At 41.0% G+C, this 15,643-nt stretch overlaps 1 protein-coding gene across 6 annotated transcripts in view; it reads left to right on the forward strand.

Moving 5' to 3' along the window:
• Positions 1-15,643, forward strand: part of Prkcq (protein kinase C theta) — a 125,281-nt gene that overhangs the window by 60,780 nt on the left and 48,858 nt on the right. For all 6 annotated transcript variants that reach the window (XM_074056713.1, XM_020182801.2, XM_020182800.2 and 3 more), the window contains 5 exons: positions 3,106-3,268; positions 4,928-4,959; positions 5,055-5,140; positions 9,841-9,970; positions 14,770-14,879. In XM_074056713.1, the coding sequence (XP_073912814.1) occupies positions 3,106-3,268; positions 4,928-4,959; positions 5,055-5,140; positions 9,841-9,970; positions 14,770-14,879 (521 nt within the window). The remainder of the gene's footprint in view (positions 1-3,105; positions 3,269-4,927; positions 4,960-5,054; positions 5,141-9,840; positions 9,971-14,769; positions 14,880-15,643) is intronic.

Below are 15,643 nucleotides of genomic sequence, written 5' to 3' on the forward strand. Positions count from 1 at the left end.
CTCTGGCAATACTCAAGTATATCGGGACCCCAACTCACTTCGTGAGGACCCTTACCTCTGTCCCCTTGCTCATTCTCTTCCACCTTTTTTGCTTTTCCCAACCATGTTTCTCCCACACAGGAGCTGTTTATCCTGCAGAATCAGCTCAGAATTCATCTCTTCCAGTCCCCTCCTTATCCAGCTTTCTGCCTTCTCAACTTCACCTGCCTTAGCTGGTGCAATTTCCTTACCTCCATGGTTCCATAGCATTGTATGACTGCTCCTGTGCTAAGACTTAGTGTATTTTTTGTCTTTCCTTCTAGATACCTACTCCTTGCAAAACAACATTGATCAAACAACATCTTATTTATTTCTTTGACTCCAGCACCAAGTTGCAGGTCAGGCATTTAGGAAGAACATAATAAATTTTTATTGGTCCATTTAATTAGATTTCCCTGGACATTTAGAAACTTCCTTCATTTCCTTTTGAGTCCCAAAAAAATAACTATTCCAAACATGCCCATCCTCCTTGCTTCTAGAGGGCGTCTTACTCTTCTCTCACTCTTGGAAGTTGACCTTGGCCCAGTACTATTGATGGGGACTCCAACTTCTGTCCGTGCCTTTTAGAATGCGGCTGTTTCTTTTTGCACTCTCTTCCTGTTCCTCTGCCTCAGAGGAAGCCCCCTTTTGTTGACCACAGGCCTTTCATCCCAGAAATCTTGTTCTATCCGTACACTTCCTTTTCAGCATCTTTTCCTCTCTGCTCCCTGTAGTTTCCTCCTCATTGCCAAATCCATCATCCCCTATCTTTTTTTTTTTTTGGCTTTTAACCTCCCTTGCTTTTGTTTGCTTTTGGCCCTGACATTTCTTAAAGAGGTATTTATTTGTCCCTCCTTCTTTGCTCCTTCAGTTCTTAAACCCTAGGAGCGTGTTTATATTTTGAGCAGTCTGCTGAAATGACTTTCTCCAAGAATTTTCAAACAACTTCCCTTTTCTTAGCCTTCAACTTCCTTGACATCTATCAGTCAATACCAAAAGCCCTATTGTTTTTCTGTCTTGCCTGATACGATAGTATCCGTTTTTTCCCTTAATTTTCAGCTTACTTTAGCAATTCTTTTTTTGCTCCTAAAAACTATGAATACACATAGTTCTATGGCCTACTCTACACCATGATATATCACCTCTTATAGTTACCTGTTCTTCCTGGGTGTGTCCTGCCTCCGTAACTTGATCATAGCCATTCAAGGGTTAGGAGTAACATCTCAGATTTCCAGATATTTTTTTGGCAGTACTAGGGTTTGCACTCAGGGCCTTGCACTTACCAAGCAAGTGCTCTACCACTTGAGCTACGCCCCAACCCACATCTCAGATTTCTTCAGAACACAGCACAGCAATTTCCTCAGATCTGCTCAGAAAGCATTTGTGTTTTGACTGACTGCAAACAGGTGATAGATTACATAAGATTTGGAGCCATTGGTATAGAAGGAATAAACTTTTTTTTTTAAAAACCCAGTGACCTTATTCAAGTTAATAAATAAATGGAGAGAGCTGCTTCAAAAATATACATCGTTCCAAAAGAATTAAAGAAATTCTCTCTTCTTATATATTTGATCTGTTACAATAATCAAAATGGTTAGAAGATGAAAGAAACCATAGGAAAGAGCAAGGACATAAATTTATTTCTAGAACTTTCTAGCATTTTAAAATTTATAGTAATCAATGCATAGAATACACACACACACACACACACAGTCATACGGTTAGTGTTCCAGAATAAGAATTCATTTTTACTCCCTAAATTAAAAGTATCTTTATATCTTGCTTCATTTCATTACATCTGTTCCAAAATAAAAAGGAGTCAGATCTTATTAATAAATGACACTACCAATCACAAGTTGAAAATAGATCTACACACTTTTGCCAGGACTTGTGGAAGATGATTGACTCAGTGACCTTAACTTAATCCTTCATCCACCAACTCTAATTTATTTCCAGCCTAGTTCCAAATAAAACGGCCTGAATTACCTAGCCTTTAAGTATTAGGCAAAATGTTATGGTCCATCTGCAAAACTATTTCAAGAATTACTGGGAAGTCTGCATATCTAGGAGTCTGGGGTTGCAGTAGCACAGACCCATGAATCACTGCAGAGATGTGAGTTCTAAACTATGTCTTGGAACTGGGCTGGATTCCTGGGGAATGGTCTTCACCTGCACAGCCCTTCCTTTATCTTGCTAGTGTGTTCCCAGTGCAGCCACTATTAGGAGTGGGAAAATATGGTACCTTAGCAGAGACATTCACCTCCAGTGCATTTGAGTGACCTCTGTCACTACTCAGCCAAAATGGAAGTGATTTACTTTCAATATTGTTAACTCTACACCCTTATTCTGTCTCCACTAAATTTCAAGATTTAATATGCATAAAAATAAAAGAAACAGAGTAAGTGACCCAAGAATCTTTGAGATAGTACATACTTATGATTCTATGTGTTATAATCATTAAATTTATTATCCTTACTTAGGAGTGGCTGGGTTTTTGTTGTTATTATTTTCCTTCATCTGCTGGGGTGATCATCATGCTGTTTAACTGTGACTGCCTTACCATTTCTCATCCTCTGAAGTCCTGTATGTCCGCCGGCATCATGGGTAGTCTCAGAACCCCACCGTCATAGAGTCTTTCAGCCTTCTGGAAGGGTATCACACAGGCACAAGTCATTGTGAACAGTGACTACCCAAAACGCCTTCACCAATGTCTCTGAGCCCAGGCAGACTGAATGCATATGCCTTTGCTGGTAATACATGGAATTACCTACACATTTTGTAAAAGACAGATTCATTTTCTGGTCCTTTCTACATTGACTGTGATTCCTGTGACCATAATACAGACAACTTCCCAAAGTTCTTTTGCCCTCACCCAAAAGGCTGGACAGCTCCCTTCAGTCTGTGGCAGCCTGTCTAAACAGACAAGGTGCAAAGAATCCTAGCACCTCAGAAATGCTGCTTCCAGTTTGCTGTGAGTCATGCCATTATTCTGTAGAATTACAGACTTGAAAGTTCTGATTTCTTGTTTTAAAGAGAATGACTGTCACATTGCAGAACTTCACTTTGTCCCCTGTTCTCTCCCTACAGACACCAAGGACATGAGTGAATTTGAGACTGAAGGCTTCTTTGCTTTACATCACCGCCGAGGAGCCATCAAACAGGCCAAAGTCCACCATGTCAAGTGCCACGAGTTCACTGCCACCTTTTTTCCACAACCCACGTTTTGCTCTGTCTGCCATGAGTTTGTCTGGTACAGTAACGGCATTTTACTCCAAGCTTTAGGTTATGCATTTTGTTGCATCTGCTTAATCTCCCAGGCATGGTGTGCTCCACTGTGGGAGTGAGTACTGCATGGGAGTTGTCAGCGGTCTCAGCAGCACTGAGGTTTGAAGGCTGAGTTCAACTTGAGATTTTCATAACATGGTTTTCTGCCACTGTGACAAAATACCTGAGATAATCAACTTAAAAGGAGGAAAGGCTCATTTGGCTGACAGTTTCAGAGATTTCAGTCTATGGTTGCCAGGTTCTGTTGTTCTGGGCCTGTAGTGAGGCAGAGCATCACAGCAGGAAGTGCATGGCAGAGCAGAACTGCCCACATCATGGTGGGTGGGAAGCAAACAGAGAAGGAGGAGTGGTCAGGTCCCAATATCTCCTCCAAGGGCATGCCCCAAGTGACCTTCATTCTTTCCACTAGGAATCACCTCTAATTTCTGCCACTTCTCAATAGCAGTACAGGTCAGAACCAAGCCTTTATTTAGCACATGGCCTCTGGGAGACAATTCAAATCCAAATCATAATGAGGCCAAAGGACTTTAGCTTCTGACTAATGGAGGGGGTACTGGGGGCAGGAGGGAAGGAACAGAAGAGGTGGCATCTTTATTGTAAGCACAGGCTGTAGTTTTACAATCAAGACTTCCGCCACCTCAGCAGCCAACTGCACTGCTGCTATTTGTAAACCGACAGCTCTTTCCCATTGGAACGACTGGCTTGAATGAGACTCTTGGGTGTCTTAGCCTTAGAGATCAGCTTAAGCCTCAGTAACCACACAGCAAAGGCTATGGTAGAGTGGAGGCTGAAATTACTCCTGTTTATGGTCTTAGCATCTGTGCCTACCAAGGGATGCTTTTCCCCTAGGGCTCCTGCAGAATCTGTTAACTCACAAGTCCTGCTTAACTAGGGTATCCACAGGTCCGATGGATGTGGGTGGGTTTCTATTAACCTGTTTTCCTCTAATTACTTGAACCTCCTTCCTTTCTAATAATGAGTGTTGCTCGGGAATCATCTTAATGTTCAGCTTTGTTGTTTCCAAACATTTTCAGATACTCAGAAAAGAAAAGCAAATGTGTTACCGAGGTCTTTGTTCATCTACATTTGAACAAAGGATGTGTGAGACAAAACATTTTTACAGGAGACGCTGATTTTTTTAAGTATGGGACATGGAAATTTTCTGCTAAGAACCTGTGATGCATTTTGGTCAGGCATTGTAATCTCCATGTTTACTTGGAAAATACAAGAACAAAAGGAAGTCAACATTTCCTCACTTATTTATCAAACTTTTAACAAAGCAACTTAAAATGAAAAAAATAGCTGGACTCCAATGGCTCACATCTGTAATCCTAGATACTTGGGAGGCTGAGATTGGGAGGATCATGGTTCAGGGCAGGCCAGAGTGCATAGTTCACAAGACCCATCTCCAAAATAACCAGAACAAAATGGACTAGAGATGTGGTTCAAGCAGTAGAGCACCTGTTTTGCAAGCAAAAAAAAGGAAACTGTTCTCACCAGGTTACTAATGAGAGTAAACTCCCTGTGACCTTATGATGCCATGAGATCTCATTCACTCTAACATGTTTTTGGTACTGAGGTTGACATGAACATTCAAATAAATCAGTCCTGTGCTTTGTTACAGGGGTCTGAACAAACAGGGCTACCAGTGTCGACGTAAGTAAGATGTATATCTGTTGCACTGGTGACCTTTTCATTCAGTTGCTCCTTAATTTCTGGAAATCTTAAGTTTTTAAACATTTTCTTTCTAGAATGTAATGCAGCAATTCACAAGAAGTGTATTGATAAAGTGATTGCCAAGTGCACAGGATCAGCTATCAACAGTCGAGAAACCATGGTATGTATGCATTCGATTCTTTGTCTGATTATTTTATCCTGACATTAAATTTATAGTCCACTAATGCTTTTTCATAATGCCTGAACTTGAATCCTTAAGCTTATAAATAAATATCACTCTCCATAGAATGCTTTCCTCTTCAATAATGATTTTTATTGAGTTGCCAAACTTAGGGAATAAATAAGAAAAACACAGTAAAAACTTTAATTTTCTGGAAAAATATAATAGAACGTGGCCAGAATACATAATTTTGATTAATTATTTGAACACAAGCTTTGTGGAATCTAGAGGTAGAAGTGACAGTTAAAGTCTAAATAAAGGGCAAATGACTATAAAATCTAGAGACATAGGCACTGAGGACACTAGTAAGTGATGGTAACAAAAGGATCATCCTTATCTTAAGAAGAAAAAATTTCTTACAGAGTGAACTTTGAGGTACCATGTAAAGACAAGTTCGACTTTACCATATGGAGAAGGGAAGCTGAACTACATACAACTTTTAAGTCGGGCAAGCCTGTCATTATGAAATATTTTGACTTCCTTCTATCCTTTTCTTCTTTATTGAACAAGTATTCATTGAGTATCTACATACAGAACATCTTGTACTATGTAAGATGCACAGCATAGCACAGGGACCTTCCATAACAGTGGAGAAACAATTAGAGTTTTGAGTATGTTAAGTGTTAGAAAGATAGTAGACGAGGTATAGAATGGAGAATAATCAGCGGCCTACTTAGATGGAGTGGTCAGGGACTCTTCCCAGGACATTTAAACTGAAAAGGGAGAGTGGAAAGTGCTAGTTGTATAAGCAGCAGGAAGATGATGACTCCAGACATACTGGATAACCCTGAAGGGGGACAGTCCAGCCTGTTCTAGAAACTGAAATGAGACCAGTATGGCTAAAACTGCAAAGCCCAGAGAGACTGGAACATGAAGTTGGGGAACTGGCAGGACTAGATAATATGAGGCTTCTGTGGATCTTAGAAAAGTGGACTATGTGACTTGTAGTAGGAAGCCCACATTGTGACACTGTAGAAGACATAGTGTGTTGACATGTAAAAGTCAAACCATAGAAGATTGAGGAGTCCCACTAGGGGAGGCTGGTGGTTTGTACCCATGTGGTGACAACAGAGATGGAACAAAGTGAGATTTTCAGGCGGTCTCAGTGTTAGAAATAACTGGATTTGCCAGCAGATTGGATATGGAAAATGAAAGGGAGGGAAATAAGGATAGGCCTGGGGTCTGGCTTCTGCCACAGGGAAGTCCTGTTTGATATGCCTGTGGACCTCCAAGAGGAAAAATCAATTGGACAATTATTTTTGAATATTTTTAAATTTATTTTATTTATTTTTTATCGGCACATGTTAAGTTGCACATAGTAAGGGTAAGGGGTTTCATCATGCCATTTCCATACATACATATGCTTTGATTATATTCACCCTCTCTAAATGGCCAGTTTTATATGAGCTTGGAATTCATATTAGGCAATGGACCAACTCTATGAGTTTGAGAGTGACTATCAAATAGGTAGGACTTAAAAGTGACCTAAAAGTTCATCTAGCAAGGGAATAAAGAAAGAGGCAGTTCAGGGCTGACTCCAAAGGGATCTAAAATTAGATGTTAGGTAGAAGAGGAGAAAAAGAGACTGAGAACACAGGTTCAGAGAGAACTTCAGAGTACATGAAGTTACATTTTATACTAAGTTACAGAGCCAGAAAGAGAGGTTCATTGTGTTTTGTGCAGCTGAGATGCTGAAAAAAAAAACAGGGGTTGCATAGAGATCTTTGCAGCCATTGCTTAGAGAAATTTCAAGGGAATTGTGGAGGTAACTGCTCATCCTGTGTTGAGCCTGAAGGTGATGACATGGAGACAACCTGTGCATTAATATTGTCAAGAATATTAATCTTTAAGATCACTGAAGTGACAGAAGGAAGGGGTTCAACAAGGGATGGAGGGACCACCATAGCTAGGCAGAGGTGGATGAAACTGCAAAGACATGACATCAGAAGATGTCATCATCTTCTGATGACAAGAAGGAGAGAAGTGCTAGCTCATGTGGAGATGGGTCTCTGATGGCCCAAGTGGCACATCATCCATTTTAACAAGAAGGGAGGGCAAGATGGGAAGTTGTTGATGGCAGCTGAGGTCACTACCCTTAGACAGCTTATATTCTCAGTGCAGTCTGAGGGTTGGAGGAAGAACACAGAGAAGGCAACCATGGCTTTAAGGGAAATAATTTTCTTAGAGATGAGAAAGCAAGGTGATTAGAGAAAAGCAAGAGGATGTGAGGTAGAGCTCAAAGTCCATTTGAGTTTGACAGGATCAATCTGATGTGTGATTTCCCCAGCAAAGGGGTAGGTTTAGAGAAAGCAAATTGAGTTTTTTCAGAAAGAATTTCCTCTAAAATTCAGAGCTAAAGGGTGATAATTTCATATTAACAAGTGATTCTGCTAAGGCTCAGAGGTCAAAATTGTTTGTGCAGGGTCAGTCAACCTTAAGTGGCAGAGTTGGTACTACTCTCCAGATCTCAATCTTCCTGAGTTACGATTTTGTTTAAGCAAAATCTTCACCTCCAAGTCTTCTCCCCCTAACTTGATGCCTTTAGCTGTTCTAGAAAATCATAAATTGTTAGCATCACTGTTAACCTCCACAGCTAAAAAAAATTCCTGGCATAACTAAACTATCCAGAAACTGTTAGTAAAATAAGTATGTCCATGCAGATAATATTATGTTCTCTGGAATATCTTGATTTTTTGTTCACTTAAGGGGACATCATCTTTGGGGTTCTTTGGTGCCACTAACCCTGGAGCAGTGTTTTCTAATAGAGGTAAAATAAAAGTTACATGTGTCACTTTAATCTCTCAAGTAGACCAGCCTAAATAAAGGAAAAAAGAAACAGGGGAAATTGGTAAGATATTTAATTTTGTCTGAATATTATCATTTCAACATATAATCAATATAAAAATAATGCAATATTTTGCACTAGTTTTTCTTACAAAGTCTTCAAAATCCAGTGTGTGTTTTGACTATGCCTCTCAATTCTGACTCACCACGTTTCAGGTGTTCACTACCCCTGCTGGAAGGACTGGATGGACAGTCATCGCCAGTCATACCTTGAGCCTTTGGGCTCCTCTCAGCATAGAAGTGATCACTTTCTATCTGGACCTTGACCTATTAACTATTCATATTGTCACTGTGTAATATGAAGCAAGTTCTGAAAATTTGTTTTTTTTTTTGGTTGAAGTAGCTAGAGTAGGTGCTGAGCAACTTTTAAACCGTTCTAAACAAGAGCCAGTGCGAGCCAAAATCAGTGGCAAGACCATTAGATCTGTCACTGCTATGCCGATGAGTAAGCCTTCCTTGCTATGCAAACTCGAAAACAAATTGTTTTGTTTTGTTTTGCAGCACTGGTGTTTGAACACCTTGAGCCATTCCACCAGCTCATTTTTGTGATGGGCTTTTTTGAACTAAGGTCTAGCAAACTATTTGCCCAGGCTGGATTTGAACCTTGATCCTCCTGATCTCTTCCTCCTAAGTAGCTAGGATTACAGGCATGAGTCACTGGTACCTGCCCACAAAAAATTGTTTAATTAGAAACTCCTGAAGAACTCATAAATCCTAAGTAGATAAAACTTTTTACACTGTGCAAAATACTGATACTTAAATACTGATACTTTTACCGGTTCAAATTGTCCAGTTTTGTTGTTGCTGCTGTTCCTGTTGTTGCATGCAGTAAGTTTAATTGGAAGAGAGAATTTAGGGCTGGTACTCAAGTGGTAGTGAGTTCAAAACCCACAAAAAAAAAAGAGAAGAGTTGAAGGTGAGAACTTAAACTCTGGAAAACTTGTTAAAATATCCTGAAGGAAATCTACCACTAGCACCACTCCCCATCTCCCCTCTCCCCTAAAGTCTCACATTTATTTTGAGACAGAAAACAGGATGGATGGGTTCTGATTCTGAATGCCAAGTCCATGACTATGAACTTGGAGCTATGTGACTTCATTCAGAAGCTGTGCGACTTCGGCAAGTTTCTTGTCCTCTCTGTTCCTGTTCTTTTCATCTCTCAAGTGAGGACAGTAATAGAGGCTACTTCAGATGGAGTATTTTGAGGATTACATGAGACATTACACACGTACAAGATGATATATGTGGCCGACTTGTTCACTGCACTTGGCAGGAACTGTGACATGCCTTTTGCCACCTCTGTTGAATAGGTGTTACAGTGCTTCATCCTGGTTCTCATGCTAAAAATCCAAGGGTTTCCTCTGGGGGAGGCAATTTCAGCATGTTTCATTAAGCACTAGTTCTAGGCTGAAAGAAAGAAGGAAATATTTATATTAAAACAGGAAGAAGGGCAGTTTCATTTGTTTGAAAGGAAGCAGTGTTTTCTTAGCTCCCATTTGGACAAATAACCCTCATGCCCTCTTCCTGAAATAGTCATTTGTCTGTGCTGATGACTTAGGCATCAGCTGTGGGTACTCGACTTGTACAGAAGGCACATTTGTCCTCATCTGGAAGAGCCATGGTCTCTGCCTTCTTCAGACACCATAGGAAGGTCCGATAAGATTCAATGGTTAAAAAACTGGTGTTGCCTATGTTTCCATTACAGTGGCTGTTGGTGTTGGTAAAGTGTAAGTGCGAATATCAGAAGCTGGGACCCAGTTACATGCATAGGGTCACCCCTTCTGCCTTTGTTTCAGTTCCACAAGGAGAGATTCAAGATTGACATGCCACACAGATTCAAAGTCCACACCTACAAGAGCCCGACCTTCTGTGAGCACTGTGGAACCCTGCTGTGGGGGCTAGCAAGGCAAGGACTCAAGTGTGATGGTGAGTCCAATGTGGGGTGAGCATGGGTCCCATGCAGCTCCCCACGGGGTACCTGTGCAGTGACATGGAGAGCAAAGGGAGGTTGTGTAGGGATGGCTTCTATACCCAGTCTATTATGCCTATGACTGGGAATGCCACCTTCCTGGGACAGTACTCTTCTGCTACTCTCCCTCCACCCTGCAACAACCTCATCTTCACATCCCAGAAAAGTGCACAACAGTTCTCAAGGTCAAGGCTCTGATTCTATGCCTTAATGTAGGAAGGAAGGTAGCCTTTTTTCTCTGACTGGTCCCTCTGTCAAAAGCTTACTTCACTCAGATCAGATCAGCTGACTCCTTGGTAGCTTCTGAACTGTACCTTCTTAATTCCAGAAGGTCTAGCTGTTGGGTGCCCCTACCTTTCTCTTTTGCACTAACTCATAATATTCTTTCTGTTACTATGTTGAGGAGCAGGTGTGAAAATCCATTCGCTAATGTGTGGTACTAAACAGAGAGAAACTCTGTGACTTCAGCTGAGGAATCGATCCTGTGATCTGTGAACTTCAAGAGCCCACCATTAAGAGGGCAAGTCCAGCACTGACCGCCCTTTTCCCTTGTTTGCTTTTCCCTTGAGACTGGAAATACAGCAGAGCTAAGACTTGTCATTACCTGCTGATAGTTACTAGACCTAGCACAAGTAAAAGAAACACGGCAGTCTTGCTCTAAAACTCCAAATTACCAAGGCAATAAGCTTCAGAAACTGGGATGCTGTTGAGCCAGGATTGAGTGAGCAGAGAGGCGGAGAAAATTCCCATAAGAACAAAGCCCTCTGCCTTCTGGATGGGAACAAAAGAGGGGGCAGAGCCTGAATGCAGTAGTCACAAAAGGGTTTCTTGCACAGCACAGATGTTTTTATGATGAGCTATTAACTAGATAAGCCCCTTTATTTTTCTTTGCCCCCTACTTTAATTTATTCCACTGGATATATTGTCTTCTCTCTTAAGTGCTATAGGTGGTTGACTAAAAGTGAAAGACCATCTTCTGCTGTCTCCTTTTTCTCTCCCTGATACTGTTCATATGGCTGTTGGAGCCCAGAGTGACATCTTAGTGGAAAAAGGCTTCCAAATCGTTACCCAAGGTAGTCACATGTAGTGTGAATTAACTCTCAGAATCCCTTACGAATCAAAAGCATCACTTGTATACTTTTCTCCACATACCTGTTCATAGAGAAAGCATGGATCTGCAGGGTATTATGTAGAACATCATTAAATAATAATAATGATAATAAAATAATAATAATAATGTATCCATATTCTAACTGCATAAACTTAAACATGAATAGCCCAATTCTCACCAGCTGGTACTCACACCCGTCTCAGGGTAAGGTTTCATTTCCCAGGAGCCTGAGCACCCACTTGCTAAGGCAGCACTGCTCTTGACAGTATAACCATAAAGCTTAGAACTTCCCTAAAGATTCCTTGGCATTATTTCACACTCATGTGGTCTGCTTGGCTCCATTCTTTTCCTCTAACATTCTTTCCTTTCCATTCCATTCTTTCCCACTCCCTCCTACCACCTTTATTTCAAGTAGTTCCCCTCCCTCTCTTTTTTATCCCCTCTCCTTTCCCCTTGTCCTCCCCTCCCTTTCCTTTCCTATTTCATTTTTCACTCTTGCCTCTACTCCTCCCCAAACTTCCAGTTTCCTCAAACTCTGTTCATCTCTACCTGCCATCATCTTCATCTCTTGATTCTTCTCATCCTCTTCTTTATTTCTCTTTGTCCCTTCTTCTTTGCCTCCTTCTTACCTTACTTCCTTATAAGTCATTTTCCTAAGTAGGGCCCCCTTCAACCTTTACACTGTGCTCTCTCTCTCTTTCTCCACGGTAACTCCCATGAAAGTAGCCATCAAAAGGGACTGTTTGAACTCACAGAGATCCAGTTATCACCTTCTAGGTTAGTAACGTAACTCATGATGATACAGTGGGAATGATAGCATTTCTTCATGACCATGCACATCAGAGACAAGCATAGATCCAGCCACACTTTAAGGAGTGAAGTAGAATACCAATCCCAACATATTTATAGTCAATAAAACTTTCACATCGCACTGCAATGATGAGGAAGAAAATAGCAGCTAGGGCCACCCAAGTTAAAACCTAAAACCTCCTAAACAAGTTTGGTGTGAGTCATGCTGACAATACAAAATTCTGAGCACCATCATAAAAGCCATCTTTACTATATCAAATGTATTGAATGTACATAAAAGATTTTCTTCAAATGGATTTTGTGGCTATATCAATGCATATACACTGAGATTATACTATTTATATAGAAAATACCATTTTACTTGTTTTATGATGAACTAAGGAAGTGTGGGATAGTTAAAACTAAAGATGAGGGAGCCTAGATTTTTATATATATGTCAGTGAAATAAGTAATAAAGATGAAAGAGAAATTGCATTTATTGAACACCTACTCAATCTCTGTGCTAAGCAATTTGCACATGAATTGCTAATAAGCAAATAAGATTGAAATTTGCATGATTTTACAGTTTCATCTGCCTAATTCTATTACAACAACCCTGATTTTAAAATACTTTTGTAGAAGGAAAGAGTAGTAGAGATTAGAGTTGTATCAGCTGGAGTTTGGAAATATTTGTGTAGTTGTTTTTGTTCATTATAATACTGATGTTTCAAAAGTGAAATCTGAGTTACCTAAAACTAATAACATGATGTAATAGTTGTCTTTAAAAAGACTTGCAGGCACACCCCACCTCCTTGCCATGCCCTACCCAAGAAGGATCCCAACGTCACTGGAAATAGAAGTAAGGTGCTGTTTTCAGAATATTCCTAGACATGCAGAGCTGGAAGTCTATATAGAGCAGTAGTTCAGTGCTAGGAGTCCTACTCGGAAACCCACAGAGAGCAGATGGCTTGTGAGAGGTAAAGTAGTGTCACATTGTGCAAACTGGCATCAGAACACACCCTCCTTCCCACTGCCAGTGCTGTGTCTCAGTATTCTCCACGTCTCTCTCTTCTTCTTTAGAAAAACAAAATATAAAGTCTTATATGACTTACAAAATGAAAGAAAATGTTTTTCTCTTTTCTGAACTATTTTGTGTAAATATGTCATAGATGTAAATTTAAAACATTAACTCATGTGCACAAGACATACCGTTTTCTTTATGATCTTGAAATTCACTTAAGTGGAACCCTAATAATTTAGGGGGCCCTCTATCCTTTCTGTAATCACTCAGCATTTGGGAGACATGTACAGACCTAGAAAACTGAACAATGCCCTCTGACACTCAATTGTTGGGCTGCTGTTGGTGTCCCTACCCAAGCTGCAGCCTATGACTTTCTGTTTATGCACCACATGGAGGGCATTGTGATTTTGTCAAATCTGGAGTCTAGCCTGGGTCCTGTCTCCCTTAGCTCTGCCATGATCTCTCTTGGCAATGCAAACCAGCAAAGAGCATTCTTTTGTGTATCTGTGGCAGATACACAATTACTATCTCTTCCTTTCCCAGGTCCAAGAGAAATGGGGAGGTTCTTTCCCCCTGTAGTCTCCCTCATTCCTTACTCTTGGACACTTACCCAGTTCCCTCCTTCCCAAAGATACCTAGAGAGTGGCCTTCTGTTCCTATCCACTAAAATCCTAAGAGAAGGAATATGTAGCCTGGCTTGTTGGCAAGACAGAACCAGGGTATGAAAACCACTTGAGGAAGAAAAGAAACACAAAATAATATTTCAATAACTCTCCTGTTACAATTAGAAAGTGTAATCATAATTCTGGAACGGTCTGTTGGTGGGTTTCCTTTAACTGGGTCTTGGTAGGTTCTGACGCCTTTAAGCGTTGCTCTTTTTTTTTTTCACATTGTCTATTGCATACATAGGTCACAGGCATGGTGTGGTGATTTCTGAACATATCTTAGAAGGGCATCTGTTGATCAAAGTAGGACTTTAAGAAAAAGTCCTAAGGAGAGGATCATAAGGAGAATGTTGTGCAGGGTGTGGCAGAAGGGAATGGGAACAAGAACAGCAGATGGAAAGAGATGCTTTGGCTCTGTAAAGTCTTATCGTCAGGTTCCAGGGAGCTCAAGTGTGTAGCTACCAAAGGGTCTGTGTTACCATAGAACATCCCAAGAGAGTCAGACAAAGAGTAGAAGGAACTCAGGAATTACATGTTCCTTCCCTTTTCTATTATTCTTTTTCCAAAGAAAGAATTTCACTTCAGTAGCCTCAAATGTATTTAGAAATAAAATAAGTAAAGTATCTACATTTTTCTGAGTGACAAGAAGTCCACTGGTTCCCCCCGCCCAACCCCCCACACGCACTCTGTCTGTTCACAGGAGGCACAGACATCCTAGATGTCCAGGACTCAGATTGTGCCCCCACCCCCAGCCCCATTGTCACCAGTCTCAGAGTCTATTAACTGCACCTCTCTCTAAGGTGAGCCTATAGACTTTGGTCACCTTTCTCTCCCCCCACATACATACTCCACCTTTCCATTCCTACTCTGCAGGCAGAGACTGCAATCTGGGCTTCAACCTGTAGAGAAGCTCTACAGTCCAGCTGGAAAAAGGAACACTTAGGCTCCAGCCTGGAGTGGAGGTTGCGCTCTGGTATTCCAGCATTTTGCATTTCCTATAGGGAGAATCAACATCAATTTTTTCCCCTCAGCCATGACCCATCTCAGAGGTACACTGACCACAGATTTTCTTCCCTAGTGACAGGGTCTGGCTCTGCATCAAAAGGAAGTCATTTCCAAGTACCAGTGGCCTCTTTCCCTCCTGCTCATTACCCTCTTTCTTCCTTTCAGCATGTGGCATGAATGTCCATCACCGATGCCAAACAAAGGTTGCCAACCTCTGTGGTATAAACCAGAAGCTAATGGCTGAAGCATTGGCAATGATTGAAAGCACCCAACAGGTAGGGAATGTATTGAGTTTGTGAGCTCCCTGCATCAGCTCAAGTCTCTGTGACCTGTAGCAATCCCAAAGGATGTCATGGAAGGATTTCTAAGCCCTTTCCTTGCCCCTAACTTCCATCTTCATACCTACATTGCCCCCTTTGACATATTTACTTATTGAATGCATGCATTTGCATTTCTCAGCTCTTTCTAAGATCTTAAATTCTTTGTAATTGAGAAGGGGCAGAAACAAATGAATTCACTAAAATTACTGAATGTTTATTGCCAGCTTTATACCTCATACATCAGGGCTATGTAGTAGCCTGGGGTAAAACACTTATTCACTGGAACCATCCTCAGTGGTCTCACAGAACCCTCAGTTCAGGGAAACTTTTGCCTTTCAATTCCCATCTCTAAGAATGAATCCTCTTTAAGACTTGGCATTGCTGGCATAAGCTATTTTTCCATTGATTTTCTGTTCTTACTTGTTGTGGAACAATGGGAAATTCCAGTTAGAAAAGTATGAAGATGTTAAGTACACGCTTCTGTTCATTAACTACCACAGACTCTCCAGGCAAGGAATTCTAAGAGTGATGAAGGAGGCAGAGCTTTGGTTGCCTAAGCATTTAGGATTTTTTTTTTTTGAATACTGGGTTTGAACTCAGGGCTTCACACTTGCTAGGCAAGTTCTCTGTCACTTGAGCCACACCCCCAGCCTTTTTTGCTTTTAGTTATTTTTCAGATAGGGTCTCGTATTTTCTGCCTGGGCCAACCTTAGCTGATG

This window comes from Castor canadensis, chromosome 15 (genome assembly GCF_047511655.1).
Source record: "Castor canadensis chromosome 15, mCasCan1.hap1v2, whole genome shotgun sequence".
In the NCBI taxonomy this organism is placed as follows: Eukaryota; Metazoa; Chordata; class Mammalia; order Rodentia; family Castoridae; genus Castor; species Castor canadensis.